The sequence below is a fragment of the Salvelinus alpinus genome, chromosome 4 (assembly GCF_045679555.1).
Source record: "Salvelinus alpinus chromosome 4, SLU_Salpinus.1, whole genome shotgun sequence".
Classification (NCBI taxonomy): Eukaryota; Metazoa; Chordata; class Actinopteri; order Salmoniformes; family Salmonidae; genus Salvelinus; species Salvelinus alpinus.
The window spans coordinates 44,719,194-44,737,002 of NC_092089.1; the positions used below are offsets into that span (position 1 = coordinate 44,719,194).

The 17,809-nt window shown below is 46.6% G+C and overlaps 1 protein-coding gene across 2 annotated transcripts in view; it reads right to left on the reverse strand.

The window, feature by feature from the left end:
- Nucleotides 1–2,912: 2,912 nt before the first annotated feature.
- Nucleotides 2,913–17,809, reverse strand: part of LOC139573678 (PR domain zinc finger protein 1-like) — a 16,265-nt gene continuing 1,368 nt past the window's right edge. The window contains exons 1-7 of one of the 2 annotated variants that reach the window (XM_071397411.1): nucleotides 14,344–14,540; nucleotides 11,808–12,125; nucleotides 9,931–10,050; nucleotides 8,674–8,926; nucleotides 5,433–6,496; nucleotides 5,194–5,322; nucleotides 2,913–5,070 (exon numbers count right to left, since the gene is read on the reverse strand). In XM_071397411.1, coding sequence (XP_071253512.1) covers nucleotides 4,477–5,070; nucleotides 5,194–5,322; nucleotides 5,433–6,496; nucleotides 8,674–8,926; nucleotides 9,931–10,050; nucleotides 11,808–12,125; nucleotides 14,344–14,370 — 2,505 coding nt within the window. In that variant the 5' untranslated portion in view covers nucleotides 14,371–14,540 and the 3' untranslated portion in view covers nucleotides 2,913–4,476. Of the gene's footprint in view, nucleotides 5,071–5,193; nucleotides 5,323–5,432; nucleotides 6,497–8,673; nucleotides 8,927–9,930; nucleotides 10,051–11,807; nucleotides 12,126–14,343; nucleotides 14,541–17,809 lie in introns of those variants that run through there. The other variant, XM_071397412.1, reaches the window with a different exon arrangement.

The following is a 17,809-nucleotide window of genomic DNA, read 5'->3' on the forward strand; positions in this document are numbered from 1 at the left end:
GAGAGAGAGAGAGAGAGAGAGAGAGTTTGTGTGTGTGTCACGTACAGTGTCTGAGCCAGGATTGAGAGAGGGAGACAAAAGGAGCGGTGTGGTGGCAGGAAGCGAGGGAAGGTAATCATAATTCTTAATCGGAGGGCTTCACATGTGGCTCGTAAATTCACACAGCAGAACACTAATTGCTATAATGCCCGAACAACTCACTCCTCTTCCCATCCTTACTCCATCTGTGTCATCTGGATAGGACTGATGACAACACTATGGAAATCTGTGGGCCACTAGTCCCATAAGGGACTAAGAAGATTCCTTTCTCATGATTATGTAAAGATGTAAATTCATATAAATTCAGTTTTTTGGGTGTCTCAGCAAGAGAAAGTTACTCAGCAAATCTATTCAAGCCTGGTGTATCCCATAGGGCGGCGCACAATTGGCCCAGTGTCGTCTGGTTAGGGGAGGGTTTGGCCGGGGTAGGCCGTCATTGTAAATAAGAATTTGTTCTTAACTGACTTGCCTAGTTAAATAAAGGTTAAATAAATACATCTGTGATAAATCTGCACCTCGCACAGACACACACTCACATACTTACGCAGATGCATGCCACCTATGCACGATGGCGGTGACTCAGCACTACATCACTGCAGCCATCTTTGTTCAGCCTCTAGCTTCATTGGGACAGATGAGCTTCATTTGCTGCTCCTTTGTATTCAACCACAGTTCCCCTTGTTTCCCAGATGCTAGTGGCACAGCGGTATGTCCATGTGTTTAAGTGACCAACTGTACTGTACTGCTCATAATTTCTCCCTTCTCTGCGGTCCATATGACCCGGTCACCATGTGTTCTGGTCCTTATCTGTAACTACGCCTCTTCTGGTCCTCATCTGGTCCTCATCTGGTTTCTGTTTTCGTCCTAAAATGGGGTCGACTTCCTGTCAAGATGGGCTAAAGGGGACAGGTTCGGGAAGTTCTATGAGGCAGAGAGAGATGTATCACATCCCATTGAGTTTGATGACCCCCCTTCTGCTTGCGTAATGCTGTCCTTGTTACAGTATATTTATGGCAAAGCTAGGGTTTGTTTTCCGGAAACATCCTCATCGATGGCGTCAGCCTGGAAGGAAACTCATAAGTTGGTATTTCGTTCGTTGTGTGCGTATGCGTGTGTGTCGGGGGGTCTGTTTCGTCTACGGTTTCATTGATAGAAACTAAGACACACATAACCAAAGAGTCTTGTTGAGAGAACATTAACTTGCAGATGGAGACGCTAAATACAACTGACACTTTTGTGTGTAAACTATCGCTTAGCTATATTTACTCCTCTGTCACACAGCCAGAGTGTGTGTCTGTGAGAGTGAAAGAGGGAGAGTTGTAAGGTCCAGAGCCATACTGTTTTGAGGCAACATGTTGCCAACTGAGTTTAAGAGATTTATATCCAATGTTCATTTAGTAACATGAATAGCACCAATGTTTGCATGTCTCAAGGGTGACTCCACCAAAAAGTATTTAATTTCACAATGTTCGACAACACCATAAACCAATAACGTGTTACTCACATTACCAACCAGTTGAGGTGAGGTCCCCAGTTAGGTTTAGGGAAGCCCGGTAAGTCTGTTTTCGCCCACTCAGTCAGTCAAAAAAAGTACCATCCCTAAGTCATGCTAGCTGGGGCAGTGGAACTTGCTGTGTCAACATCTGATTGTTCAGTTTCCCTGATAGTAATAATAGGATGTTGGAGAGAGAGCAAATAGCCCATGCTACGTTAAAGCGAAAACCATTGAGTCAGAAGGTGAGAGCACAGGATGTTTTCGGTTTGACAAAGAGCACGTAGGCTACGCTACAAACTCAGACGACAGTTCTTGTTTGCTAATGCAGAAGATTCACAAACAGGAGCAAGTTTATAGGCAAATGGTAATGGCTACATTCCAGCCAGTCTTGAAATAAACCAAATAAATGCTAGGTCAGAAACATGAATAGCTCAGATGTGCAAGCTAGCTTAACTTTTACATTTTAATAGAGCTTGTTCATGATTGTGCCTTGTAGGCCTACATACAGGCAACTGCCAAAATAAAGGAAACACAAGTAAATGAGGGTTCTAGCAGATCTGTTATGGTTTAGGTCCACTCAACCCCTTAAGCACTTTATGTTGGTGTTTCCTTTATTTTGGCAGTTACCTGTACGTGCCTTACTCTGACACCAGAGTAAGGTGATGTCTAGTATTTTTACACTGCCCAAAACCATTCTGCTGTTTTACTTGACCATGAGGAAAACGGGTATGGTATGCCGCTGTGTATACTACACTGTGGGTTTGATTGTACAGAGCCTGCAGTCTGTACTGAATTATTCACTTTTTCAATGAGCAGACGCTCATGAGGAAATGGTGCAGGATAAACTGAGGATAAAAGACCGACCACAGTTACTATTGCCGTGGGGTAGGGGGATGTGTTCCTAATGGACTCCTATTTCCTTTTCCTATCTTTTAGTTTAGCACGGCACGCAAAAAAACAAAGACAAACCTTCAATCCTCTTTACTACATACCGACCATGCATACATGACTGGAACATTCATAGAAATCTTGTGTTGGGGTCAATGAAAGGTTTGTGTGTCTTCTAAATACACTATTCTCCATTCATTCCATCCCTTGGAAATTCTTCCAGTGTCTTGATCTAAACCAAAAAGGCATATGCTTACCACTTTGATGATGCCTCATATTGTCCGAGGCAAAGTGGTGTCTCATTAGTTTTAACTAGCTACCTCTCCTTCTGTCCTTTCCTCCATGATCACTGATCTGGGGCTACATGAGAGGTGGAAGCAACATGATCTACCGGAAGCCATAGAATACTGAGACCCTAATGTCTGCTAGCTGCTTCTCCTAAAGCACAATACCCAAAACAGGAGGCAGATAAAAACTCACACACAAAGAGTCAGATTAGAACTGTGGACATTTATCATACATTTACATTTTGCACATAAATAACTATGTAAACCAGTATGTAAACAGAGACAGTATTTTTTTCAATTTCTCTCTTCTAGGGCTAAAGATGAAAGGGGACGCTTTGGTCATACTTCAGGGTTGGAGGAAGAGAGGGAGAGAGGAAAAAAGAGAGAGAGAGAGAGCAAGGGGATGGGGACTGATGTGCAACTGCTTCCAGGTCACCGGCATGGGGTCAGTTGCTATGGAGACAAACCATATGTAGTCTTAAAGCCATTATAACAGTCCAATCATATTGAATAGTGGGAGGAGCAAGCACCGGCAATTAAGTCGTAAAGGGGAGGGGCCAGTGCATAAGAAGGCCGAGGTGCTTTGGTCTGTGCCATTTAAAAATGAGAAGGGGGATACATTTTTCTCAAACAAAAAACAAAAACTACAAAACCACTGCTAAAGAGCTAACACTTCATCACAGACAAACAGTACTCTCTTGGTCTTCTTTTCGATTCTTTAAAAGTCTCTTCTTTTTGGTGTGTTTGAAACTAAAGCCAAGTAAACTTTGGTTACTCGCCTCGAATCTGACAAATCCCATTTGAGAAGGTTTACTTGTCTCCTTTTGCTATTGACAGTGTTTTGAAGTTCCCTTGGACTGTGGGGGGGAAGGATTCCCAGACTCACAGTCTTTATATGCTACATATTGAGCAGACTTTTCTGCACTTTGGATCATGTGGAGCTGCACTCCAGTTCATTTTGGTTTCTTCAAGTAGCAAAAGCAATAAATAGAAACACACTCGCCTTCAGTTTCCCTCTGAATGGACAGACACACTCCTACTCACAGGCATACAATCATACACACACTGAGGTAACTGTTGTTGAAAATATATAAAAAAAAAAAAGCCCTTTCTTGTAGAGCTCAGGATGAGCGTGGACATAGGAAAGCTTGCTGGAAGGGTCAGAAGGTCAAGCAACACCTTTTCTTTCTAATCAACAGTTTGTGTTCACCTTTGGCAAAACAAAGTTGTGACCTTTGACCCTTTTTAACCTGCTATATTGTTTAAATAAAATAAAAAGAGAAGTGGGCACCCCTGCTTCTCAACAGGTCACACAGGACAGATACAGGCAGAGAGAGAAAGTATATACAAAGAAATGGCCCCAGAGTGAAATCAAAACCAGAAAAACAAACAGTAAATTAACAATGAATTACCTGGTCATTGTCAACATCACTTCCACATATTGCTTTTTGAAGACAAAAGAATTGCATAATAAATTAAGGAGGTTATATAATAAATTGAACAAAAATAACATTTGAAAAGAGACAAATAATAGTAACAATAATGATATGAAATCCAGGGTGGATGATTGTCCTGTCTTAAGTGTAGGACACAGTGGAACAGTTTAGTAGTCTGGGGACAGTGTCTCTTGGAGCCCTGAGTACAGAAGTCCCTGAAAGTTTGAAAACCCCAGTCGCTACAACCATCAAAAATATATTTACACTCGTTGCTCCTGCCAACCAAGTTCTCAGAGCCACAGTCTGACTCAACGTCCTTCAAACGGTGAGCTCAAGCCTGTTCCTCTGACTCCTGCTTGATCGTGACGTTGGAGGGAAGAAGCGGACTGCTTCTGCGCAGTTTGATAACCGACGTCTCATTGACTGAATTGTACAGGCCGCAACCTGTAGACTGGAGTTCGCTTGCGCCGCCCTTGTGGTGGTGGTAGCCGGAGGTCTTGAGGTCCATCTCCCTCCACAGCATCCCCAGGACCTGCTTCTCCAGGACAGCCTCGACCTCAACCCCTCCCTGGAGCTGGTCCAGCCTCTCAGCGTGGTCGCTCATGTCGAAGCGCTCAATCTCCTCGTTGATGCGCTGGAGCTCTTCCTGGGTGGAGGGGCTGGGGGTGGGGCCACCTGAGGAGGTGACGGCAGCCAGGCAGTAGCCCTTCAGGTGTAGCCGCAGGCTGCACAGGTGAATGTAGTGGCGGTGGCAGTGGGGGCACTTGTGTGGCCGCTCGCGGGAGTGAAGGCGCTTGTGCAGCTTGAGGTGGACAAACTGGGTGAACTTGGCAGGGCAGAGCTTGCACGAGTAGGGCTTCTCACCCGAGTGGAGGCGCAGGTGGGTCTTTAGGTTGCTGGTGCTGCTGAAGCGCTTATGGCACACCTGGGGGAAAGAGGACAAGTCAAGGGTTAGAGGAGGAAGTTCAGCGTTGCTTATGTATATGCTGCTGCAGCTAGCTAGCTTAACAGACTTAGCGGCTAGCATAGAATTTGTGGTGGTCTTTACCGAGCACTCATGGGGCTTCTCTCCAGTGTGCACCAGGAAGTGTTTCTGCAGGTGGGCCAGCTGGGTGAAGCCCTTACTGCAGGTCGAACACTTGAAGGGTCGCTCACCACTGTGGACACGCAAGTGCACCTACACACAGAAAGGACACAATGATACGTCAGTTCGGTTCAATGCAAGGGAACACAAAGTAGTCTGGATGCATGGAATGAAGGGAGCGAACAGAATGTCGCCAGTCTCACCTTGAGGTTAGAGAGCTGGCCGAAGGTCTTGCTGCAGACGTTACACTCGTACTTGATCTTGCCGTTCTGCTTCTTGAGTGGGTAAGGCAGGGTCTTGTAGCCTGTAGAGCCACCACCACGCTTCATCTTGCTCAGGTTCATGGCCTCCTCCTCTTGCCGGCCGCTGGCACTACCCAGCAGGGCTGAGGTAGGCTTGGTGGGCACACGCTCGCTAGGGGCCGCCGTGCCCGCTGTAGGGGAGCCGCTGGTAGGGGCGTGGGGATGCCCGTGTGGGTGAGGATGAGCATGGCCAGGGTAGGGGTGATTGGGGTAGTGGGGGGCGGCCTTGTCCTTGAGGGTGGTGGCGGCCGAGAAGGCACTGGTGGGGGCGGAGAGGAGGAAGTCCCTGTGGGTGGAGAATGAGGAGGGGTGGGAGGAATCAGGCAGTAAGAACCTTCTCCCCACCTCCCCAGGCAGCAGGGGCATGTGGGGGGGCAGCAGGCTGCTGAAGAGAGGGTACATTCTTGGAAACATGCCCCCAACAGAGGGTACCCCACCCCCAGGTAGTGGGTAGTGGTGGGGTAGCATGTAGCGGGAGTAGTGGGGGCCGGGAGGGTAGAATGGCGAGGAAAGGGGGGCGGCTGGTGGAGAGTAGCCTGGGAAGGGACCCAAACCTCTGGGGTAAAAAGAGGATGGGGGTGTGGGTTGGGGAGCTGCGGGGCTACCGTGGGGGCTACTCTCCGGACTGCTCCGCGCCGACGGACTCGGGGTCGCTGACGACTGGTTGCCTGGTGATCTGATTGCTGTGTAACCAAACTGTACCGGGCTGGTCTTAAGACTCAGGAACTCTTCAGTCAGATGAGGGTGGGGGCGGAATGGGGGGTAGAGGGCACGGGGGTACAGGGGTCGCTCGGGGCTGTCAGCACAGCAGGGTCGTGTGGCCAGTGGCCGGCTGGGCTCCCTCTTGCTGGAGGTGGTGGGGCCCCTGAGGATGGAGGAGACACTGTGTTCCATCTTGACTGGGGCGCTGCTGCTGCTGACATGCTCCTCACTGGCCTGCTGCTTGGCTTCCAGCAGAGACTGCTCTGTAGAGAGAGAGAGAGAGAGATAGAGGTCAGACACACTGTTCTCCCTCTGACTGAAGACCATGTTTCCCTTTGACTTGGTGTCAGGAGCATTTTAAAGTGCCCACAGGAAGAAAAACTTATCCAGACATGTCTTTAGCTTAGGAGAAATAATGGTCTTTCAGCTGTAGAGTGTGTGAGGGGGGAGGAGGAGGGGTTAGGAACACAGTAACCCAGTGGTCCAATTAGAGCGACAGATTTGACGAACGATCATGGGGGGCTAAAAGACAGGAAGTGAGGCGTGACAGCTGCCTCTGGGCAGGGTGTGTGTGTGTAGAGGAGGTGGTCTGGGGGCAGATAAAAATCAAGATAAAATCCAAATGGGGGCAGGGCTGATTGAAAGTTTCCTCTCCAAAGTTTGGCCTCAACCTGCCCTCTCCTCCTGACTCTCTCCCCCTGTCTCTCACACACACACACTTCCTGACAAAGAGGCCTTTGTCGCTTCCAGGCTACACACACTAAAAGCCTCTGCATGTCGGTTAGCACATCCTCACCTGTTAAACCTCCATCAGAGTCGGGATTTAGAGCCGACGTCAATAATCCCATCCATTTACTACCCATTGAACTTTTACTAGAGGGTCACGAATCTGTGTATGTGTCCACTAACGTGTATATACATTAAGCTTTCCAGCACTCAGAATTACTGGACAGACTTTCAACCAACAGTGACCCCCACACCACTACAGTGGCAGTTTGTAAACACAGAGGTTATCAGTGCCTCCCCCCGTTCCTCCTCCCTGTCCTCCCCCTCAGATAACACCACTCCCAGCCCTCCTCTCTTTCCCCTCCTTTCTTACAGAAAACAAACAGGGTGGCCATCTTGGAGATATCAATCTGTCAGCACGGTCCCGCCGCCAGGAAGTTCAAGTAGTCAATAGAGGAGACGCTTTTCTTCCTCTCCTCCCTTCCCTCCGTCTCTCCACTTTTAAAGTGCCAAATAAATTAGGGAGAATGCCAAGGAGCCGTCAGCACGTCACACACAAACACAAACACGCACAGGGGCACACACACACTTTTGAGATTAAAAGAGTGAGTGTGTTGGAATGAAATGCCTCTACGGGTATGTGTGTGCTTGCATGCAAGGGAGAGGGGGTGTGAGTAGGATAGTATGCGTTTGAACGAACACACATTTAGAACAGGAAATGCTAACAGGTGCCATATGTCTGTGCAAAACTTGTCATTGATTGTCACACACACACACTCTCAAATATGGAGAAAGAAAAAAAACAGCTGTCACACAAAGAGGAAGAGCGAGAAGAGCTTCAGTTCAGTCATTTCAGACCAGCCAGTTCTGCTGACTCACACAACCAACACACACACACGTCTGGTTCTACTATGACTGCGTTAATGGAGAAAGACACAGGGAGTGAGATGGACCGAGACAGAGAGAAGAAAAACAGAAAGGTGAGTATGATGTCATTCCCAGGTCAACAGGGGCCCCTGCGGTAGTGGGGTGGTTTAATTACAGGGGCCATAGAGAAAGAGTAGGAGCCAGAGGGGCCAGTACCATGAGGGGGCCCAGGCCCCTGTGTCTCTCTGCCCCAGGAGATGTGCATCTCCCGGGGAACTGTAGTCACTACCTACTACACCTGGAGGCAGAATGCTGGCTCCTTCCTCCCATCCCTACTCTGTCTGGCGCTCTCTCTCTCTCACAATTTTTTCCCTCCGATCCATCTCACTTTCTTTTTTTTTTGCTTCCTCACACACTTATTCATATTTGCATTTAGCTGATTCACTTTATTTATGACCAGAGTGACCACACACACGCAATGGTGGCGCTGACAGAGATGAAAGGTCGAGGGGCTGTGTGTTTTAATGCCAGGCTGATGTTCAGAGAAGAAGGAGACGTGGCTCTCAGAAGAAACACTGTCAGGCTCTCACAAATATACACTCTCACGACACACACCAACACTGAGCAGGTAGGTGCTAAATAAAATAACTCACACACTCAAAATGACCATGGAAAGTTCATCAACATAACACCAATAGTACACTATACTTCCAAGGATACAGTGTTATCACTATGTAATAAAGCATTGCATACAGTATATGATCATCATTATATAACTTACAGTTTAGAGTGTTATTACTATGGTATAACATCCATGTGTAATAAGGTTTCATATGATAGGTCTTACTGAGTTTCTGCATCATGAGCTCTCCAGAGGGCGGGTAGTGGAGGCGGTGAGCGAACTCTGGGCAGTACCACACCAGCAGCTCGGTGCCAGGGGGGATGGCCCTCACCGTGTAGAAATAGATGTTCGTGCCATTTTGGCACGCCGCCAGGTTCTGCTCCCCCGCCGAGTGGGCCGGGTTGACGTAGCGCATCCAGTTAGAACGCTCCTCGTCCAGGCCGTCCACAAAGTGGTGGAAGTCGCCCTCCGAGTAGATCTGAGGGGACGGAGAGTAAGGAAATGGTCAAAGGTTAACGGGCAAGGAAGTCTCAACGGCAAGTTTAGAACGCTCCAGGAAAACTGTGCTGAGTCACAACTAAATATGTTGACAAATCATATTTTCAGCAGCGTGAGTGTAATATCATTAAAGTGTAGACTCGTTAAATCTCTCCCCCCTACACTCCAGACCTTATAGCCAGTTATACAGACAGAGATGGCGAGACAGACAGAGAGTAGGAGCCTCTCCACTCAAAAGAGTTGAGTCAGAGAATACGTCACGGCGATAATGTCACCGACACTCATAGACCACTCTCTCTCCTATCTGATTGTGGCCATCAACATCATCAAGAGAGAGAGTGAGAGAGAGAGGTCTATAACTCTGTGTTGTGGCTTGCCTGAGCAAGGGACATGAATAGAACACATTGCTTTGGGATGTTGTTGAATCTAGGTGAGTGCCTGTGTGTGTGTGTGTGGGGGGGGGGGGGGGGGGGTTGTACGAGTGCTACATTGTCATCGTTCCTGGAAGTGACACAAGCACTGCTCTTGTGTACAGTGTAAAATTGTCATATTCCTCCTCCATTGTTCCACTACAGTTCTTACTGTACTAGCTGCCACACTTACTGATCAGACAACCACTACTGAACAGCAGGCTTCACCCAGCAGATGTATCATGATGAAATAGGTGTTGAGGATGTGTGTGTGTGTGTGTGTCTGAGACAAGTATGTGTATAAAAACTGCATACACACAGGATGTACCACACACATAGTGGAGAGCCTTAGTCTCAGAATGATTAGAGAGAAAACCCCTTCTGTCTCCACACACACAAACTTCTTCAGAACGCAGAGACCCTGGCCGTGACGTCACACTAAGTCTGTCAGTGGAACAGGAAATGACCTATGATTGTTTTTCTTCCTCTGTGGCTGTCTTTTACTGAAAGTGAAGCGCTCGCTCTGTGTGTGTGTGTGTGTGTGTGTTAGTGGACAGGAGGGAAAACCACTCACCCTCCAGAAGTACTTCCTGTTGGCGTCTTTGGGGACGCTGTCTGCAGTGTAAATCTGACCCACCAGGGGGCCGAAGCGTGTTCCTTTGGGGACGTACTCTCTGCTGGCCACTCCAATCACCTACAGGACAGAGATAAAGACCATTAGTTGCAGTGTGTGTGTGTTCTGTGGTTAGAGGATTTACGTTATCACATCCTGCCAGGAGGTCAGTCTTCACATGAAGATGGCCGGAAGAACCCATCATGATCAAATCAACAAACAAGGCTGCCTCCCTCTCTGTGTGTGTTTAATTACTACTCTGTACTAGAACAATCTGTGGCCTAAGGTGGGAATTGGACTGTCACACTTTTTCCTCAAGCCACATTTGCAGTGTGTTTTAAGTGTGTGAACATAGGCAAACACACACCTAACCCTTATCCAGTGCCAACAGGAAGAGTTAGACACCCTGAGGGAAAGAGTTTCCTCCATCTCACCCAGGTTGACACAAAGCATCTCCCCCTTCTCGCCTCACCTTCTCTGTTCCTTTCTAATTGACCACAGGGCCACTCCCTCTGACACCCCTTACGACACCCACTCAACACACCCTACCACATCAAAACAACTCATTATCTAAATAGACTGTTCACCTTAAAGGAGAAAGATATCCACACCTGATGTTGAAGTGCTTTTGTTCCTTTCAAAACAATTGACATTAAAAATAGAAGAAAAAAACTTGAAATGGGAGGAAGAACAGCAAGGGAAGTGCATCCGTCTGAGAATGAGGGATTATCAAACCTAGACGTTCAGCTTATCTCCTAACCATGATAAACTGATGTATTCACCAAACCCCCTACACACACCCATTTCCCCCTTCATGCATATCCTACACAAAACACCCCCCCACCCCTTAAAGGATTGGGAAATCCCCTTCCCACTTCCACCCCAGGGCCAGACCACGTCTCAAGATTAGGGGTGTTTTGAGGATAACTTATTAACTGACTTTACAATGCTCTCTAAATGACTAAGTCAATATCCTTTGATCACTGGTAAATGCTATATTCTTTCCACATCCTCTCATTTTCCTCTATCAATCTTAGTGGTCCCTTCTGTGAAGGTAATAAATATTGACTGATACCGTATCAGGTCGTAAACAAATGTGGTGGGAAACGCTCATTCTCACACACACAGGGTGATAAGAAACAGATGAGCAATGACGAGAAAATCTATTAATTGCAACCAAATCATGCGCTCTTGATCAGGTTAAAACCACAAAACGCAACACGCTCCCCCACCTAACCTCATGACCCCTCACACTTATTCTACAGTGTTCAACAGTTAGACTGGGGATCAGTTCGGGTTGTGAAGAAGGTGATATTTGGACAGAGGTGGACAGGTAGGTATGTAGGTAGGGAGAGCTGGGTCTGGTCTAGTGTAGGACTGACTAGTGCGCCCTCTAGGGGATAGAAGAGACATCGCGACAAAGTTGGAGAACATAGAGGGATAGACACACACAGAGACAGGTATGGAAAATGGTTATCAAGATGTGTTGATGAAGCTCCTGTCAACAGCAGGGCTAAGTATGATTAATGACTCTTCATGGATGGGTGGGAGCTCATTTCTCACTGTGGAGGCTCTGTAGCAACCTGCATCACACCTCAGAGAGAGTGTGTGTGTGAATTCCCCTCCACACTGGGTTTACATACCGCTCCTACAACACATACAGGTCGTCCCCGTGCTCCAGTGTGCGATCTTTTACAACGAGACACGCTCCTCACCACTATTTCCCCTGGCTGAGATTTCTCCTGCTGTCATATTAGCTACAGTGGAGTCATGTGAGTTTGGGGGGGGGGGCATATGGGTTTACAGACGTGTGTGTATGTATATATGTGTCCTCCTACCTCTTTGGAATCAGTTAGTTGTTTGAAGGCCAGGTTACGAGGCAGCGAGGCCTCTGCTCTCGTTAACCCCTCGCTCTCCGTTCCTGCCTCCCGCGGAGTATCCTTGACGATGTAGGTACACTTCTCCTCAAACTCTGCCTCCGTCCACTTCATCATGTCCGCCTCCTCCATCTTAGAGTCTGTGTCGGTGGCCATTTTGGATCCAGTGTCCATCTGAGTTTCCGTGTCCCTATGGGGTTCTGTGTCCATTTTGACGACGTCGTGCTCTACGGTGTGGGCCCCCTCAGTAGTCAACATGGCCGAGCTATGAGAGGTAGCCTGAGAGAGGGAAAGGGAAACCGATAAAAGGGAGAGCGAGTGAGAAAAAAAAGATCAAGAGAAACAGACAGATGGAGAGAAGAAGGAGAAAGGAAAAAATGTAGAAGGGGAGAGATGAGATAAAGAGAACAGAAAGAAAGACAAGGGGGAGAAAAAAAAGAGGGAGCGTTATTATCCAGTATGAGTCAGTGAGTGGCGAGTTCCTTTGAGACTGGCTGACTAAGCAGACAGTGTCTGTGCTCTCTCTGTGGGAACAAGAGCCACTGTCGACCGACCCCACTAGCCTCTAGCCCAGGACAGTCTGATCCCCACTACTCTCTACTTAGAGGGAAACACTCAATCACAGGAAACCATCAACTCTATTCAAATAAGTTACAGAAAAATAAAAACACTTATTGAATCCAGAGTGAAAAGTCTATGAATGTTTTATTACAGATGAGTTGTGACCCAAGAGTATGTATGTGTTATATACTGTATGCGGATCTGGCTAGTGTCTCAGGGCAAGACAGATTGGTCAACCTATCTGCACAAGTCATTGGTCAATGGCAGCCAAGCTGTGAGTCCTTTCTGTGGGCTATGTACGCTGGCATAAGGTCAGGGCCAGCCACGCTACCCCTCCCCCTCGGTCTCTCTACCCTCCCTCACCCTCTTCATTCCCTCTGTACCCTTCTCCCACTCTACTTCTATCTAGCCTACCCTTCTTCATTCTCCCTCCTTGTCAAACTGTCAACATCAGTCTCTTAATCCCCCTCTTTCTTATGCTCTCTCACTGTCCCTATCCCTCTATATCCCCAGGGTGGAAAAAGAGTCACAAACAGGGGAAGGCAGAGGAAGGAAATCCTGTCTGGGTCTGAATGGAGCTAAAATTGGAAGCAGAGTAGCGGAACCGGCAAATCATCCCCAAGTGTGTGTGGGACAGTCGGGAGGGAGCGCCAAACTTTTCCATTTGGGGGGCCACAGCAGCACAAACAAACTTCCAACGCTCCCCACCCAACACCATCTCACACAAAACAGTGTACGTAGAATAAATGATCGTATGTCACATAGATTGTCAAATTTCAAGGCCGATGATAGACTGAAATGCAACTTTATACGCCGTCACTCGCTCACATATAATTCAGGAAAAACGTACCATAACCCACACCAGAAATCTACTCTACCCTCCAACAATCTCCAAAACCTTGACAAAATTCCCCAAACCTTGACCAAATTCAACATGACCCTATACTCAACAACATTCACTCAAGCCAACAGAACAGGTTCCTAGGAGACTAATGTAATTAATGAACTTCCCGAAGAGTAAAAGAACAACAAATCGCTTTTCCAACATCTCTTTAAAACAAACTGTATGACAAACAATATCCTAAATACCTCAAATAATTACATACATGAAATTATAATACAACAAACTAGGATATTCCGTTTCAATTTAGAGTAGATCCTTTCAAACATGTATTAATATTGTGATATTATTTATTAGACATTGATTTCATGAATATCCTTTAAAGGGATTTAAATATATAGATAAATATAATACCAAACACTAGTCAAAATCTGTTCCTGCTAATAAAAACATCTTTCTATGACAGCTGTGCAAAACTAATACTGAAACTGAGAACCTGGCCAAAAGCAACTGATTTATTCAACTCCCCCCACACACACTTCTGTTCAAATATTCGATAAACACTACTGATATAGTTTAAAAACAGACTTTGAAAATACAAGTTTAAATTTAAGCAAGCTATAACCAATGACAATTTATAGAATTGTAATAATTAAAATAATTCCTCTGAAGTGGACAAACTGCAATTAGCTTTTAACAATTTAAACATTCTCAATACTCAAAATGATTGCATTTAAATATTCTATTCAACAATATATTGAAAGTTTAACAAACTCATTGCATAATGGAGTGGCCAGACAAACAAGGAGAAAACCTTATGACTTACATTAATAAGTCATAAAATAAACCTTCATATTTGTTGTCACTGGATTCATTTAGAAAAGTCTTTGTTCGATTCTTATTACAAGCAAAACTAATTTAATATACAACAACTTTAAATTAAAAAACTCAAAACTAAATATAATTTAGGAAAAAATGTAATAAATGTTTCCTTAAAAATAAAGTGAAAATACCAAAATATTATTATTATTATATATATTTTTTTATGTACAAGACTCTGTTTCTCCATTGATTAGGGTTCAGTAGCGTACTCACCGAGAAGCTTTGGTCCCAGCCACACATAGGGCCGAATGATCTATCACCTGGGTGAGTGTGTTTGTGTGTGTGTTTGTGTGCGCACGTGGGACAGGTGCAGTTCACCCTCTCCCCCTCTGATCCAAGCACTATTCCAGAGTGTGAGTGCTGTGTGTGAGTGTGTATGTGTGTGTGTCTGCTCCAGTGAGTGCCTTCTGTTTAACTGACTGCCCCTCGACAAGTGAGGGAGATGTTGATTCACTCAGTGGTCCCTCCCTCATTCAGTCTCCACTCCCCCTCTCAAGGACCGCCCACCACCACGAGGAACACGATCGCTTGCAGCTCATTCAGGGTAGCAGTGGCAAACACACACAATGCTCTATGGAAATAGCAGGCGCTTTCACCTGAGGCATGAGCTCTTGCTGCTCCACACAAAACAAACACACAACAATATCAATTGGCACATAAAAGTACCATCACACACCTTAACATAAATTCAAACATTCTCCTGCAGTCTTCAAAAAACGTTAATACATTAGAAAAGGTTGCCAGTTCCAAATCAGTCTCAAAAACATATTCCCTCAACATAGGTGCTTGTTGTGTAACTGTTATATATCAACAACCCCCCACAAACACACATAGATTGGGGGGGGGGGGTTGTTTATGAGTCTTCCTGTAGAAGGAGGACATCCTGTGACAGTGACTCAATGCCTCTATACTGTTTACCCAGCACAGAACCATAGACGGACGTTCCTCTTACACACACAGATACACACACACAGATACACACCCTCTAGAGGGCGACACTAAACTGACCTCATGGCTCAGTCTCACCAACACACTCCCTCTCTCTCCTTCCCTTTCTGTCTCTGGTAATAAACTGAGGCATAAAAGGACCAGGGCTTGCTGACCCTGGTTAAATACAACACTAAACACTTTGTCTCTCCTCCTCCATCTATTCCTCTTTTTCTCCATCCGTGGTCTGTATATCAGATCCTCATAGCAAAGCCCACTCAAAGCAAGCAACCATGTCCTGGAATTCAACTGGAAATCCCCTACTCTCCCTCTCTCTCTTGATTGACATTAGTCTTGAGTGGGGCGGAGTGGAGCGAGGGCTAATGAAGAATGATAACGAAGAAAATTCAACACGAGGCAGGGGAGGAGGGCAGGGAGGGAGAGAAAGGACAGAACCGGGTCTTCAATCCCTCCCTCTTCCTCTCTTTCTCCCCTCCCACTGGTGACAGAGAGTTGACCACATCACTCGCTGCCTACTCCTTCCTGCCAACAGACGACCCACCGGCCCCAAACACACACGATCTGCACCCCAGCTGGTCTACATGATCATGCTCTGTAGCGACCAACCCCTACCGAAAAAAACATCTCCCTCCCTCCAGAAAAACAAGTTAAGATTTCAACTAAACAAAAAACGAGAGCGAAAATAACATATTTTCCCTTTTGAAAGTCACATGTGGTCCATCCCTACCCGGTTGCTGGCTGGGAACAATCTGGGCCCAGTAGGCTCTCCTCATCCCTCTCTCTGCTTAAACTGTAAAGGAAGGAGGGGGCGCAGGCAGGCCTGAGGCTGGGGGGGGGGGGTTAGGGAGGGGTCCCTCTGCTCTGAAGTCAAATTCAAATGGCTCTTTTTGTTTATGCGCAGGCCAAGGAGGGTATTTAATGTGGCCTGCATGCCTGGAGGAGAGGGAGGGAGGAAGAGGGCCACACAAAGAAGGGCATGGGGACCTCCTGTCTCTGTTAGTTTTACAGAGGGCTCCTATCAGGGCTAAGAGTATAACACACACACACACACACACACAGCATAATTGTGGTGCCAACACATCAGAAGGAGGTAGGGATTATGAAAAGAAAGAAGAGAAAGGCGGTGAGGACGAGAGCGGGTGGAATGGGTGGGGGTGGAATGGGTGGGGGTGGCTAAACCACAGGTGAGATTAGCAGCCATTCCAAATTCCTGGTTCCCTCTGAGGCAAGAGGCAAAAAGCAGCAAACTTTATTGACTTCATAGCAGATACAGCTTAACGGTCCTGCTTTTCATGTTCTGGTTGTCACAAGAAGAGAAGTACTGGCTACACTGTCCATTTCTCATTCAAACGCCCTTTCCTGACTGTTATTCACATTGTGAGAGAGTTTGAATATCACAATCAAACTTCCCAAAACTTTCCCCACAACACCAGTGGATCTTATCTTGAGAGTTGATCTGGAGTGTCACTGATTGTTCTCCCTTTTGTCACAATAGGTTTTAATTCCGGTCTACAGGATGCCTCTCACAAGATCATAGCAAGAAGATTGTTATTGACCATTTCCTGTGGCGTGTGTGTGTCAAACGACGCTTGTATCCGCTTGAACTTTCCTCAAAAAGTGTGCGCGCGCGGAGGAGGCACAGTGGATTTGGGTGTTGTTCTGGAAAGAGTTAGACCCTCAATGGAGGAACCATTAGGGGGGGGGGGGGGGGGGGGGAGTAGGGAGGTTAGACCTAGCCATTATCCCGTTTGGGCTGAGGGACATGTGTGTGTGGACGCGTGGCATGCGTCAGGTCGAGCCCCCCTACAGCGTAGAGCAGGGTGGGGTTGGGGCATTGCAGTAGCTCTCCTAATCTTGCCAATCCACCGCGGCTACACACACTCTCCCCCCTCAGCCATCTGGAGGGACTGTCCACACGGCAAACACTTGTGTGTTACGATCAACACCACCACCAGACAGTCACCCTCCTTAACCCAGAGGAAGAGCTAGTCATGGTCTATTTGGCACATGCCACTGATTACATTGTACTTTTCATTAAGAGTGAAACAGGGGCCAGTGACATTGACACACTGCTGACAATGAGGCAAGGAAAGAGGGGGGAGTAGGAGTTAGTCCATCAAACACTGGATTCCAGATAGAGCTGGCCTGGCACTGTCACAAACGTCAAAATTATGTAATGACTTCATCACTTCCTGTAATAAAAATACTACAACGTTTGCTTCATAACTCAAATCCACATTTCCCAAATATTACTTATGAAATCTTAGTTTTGCATTACCTCAAAGACTGAACAATAGTGTAGAATGACAATACTAGTGTAACATGATTGAGATTCTCTTCTTTTTCACAGAGAGAAACGGATGTGTGTGTATGACTGATACCCTGGGCAAAACGGACTCAACTCTAGAAACTATACATGAAACTTTCAACCACTAAATAGAGAAACCTATATTTAAGCTCGCAGACCTTTTCCGCAGGTAAATGTTTACCGAGGTTCACAGTGCATTCCCGTAAACAACCCGAAACGTGCGCTCAGTCACAACCAGAATCACATGCCTCTTCTTTTCGGCAATGTGAGGGAAGTCATAAGCCTGCACACACAATGATGAGCACAGCACTTTGTGATAACACAACCTTCCAACGTGGCTGCGTCATCGGACAAATGTCGAATTACTGACATTTGTATGATAGCATTGATAAGCATATGTAAACCACACCATGTTTTTAAAAC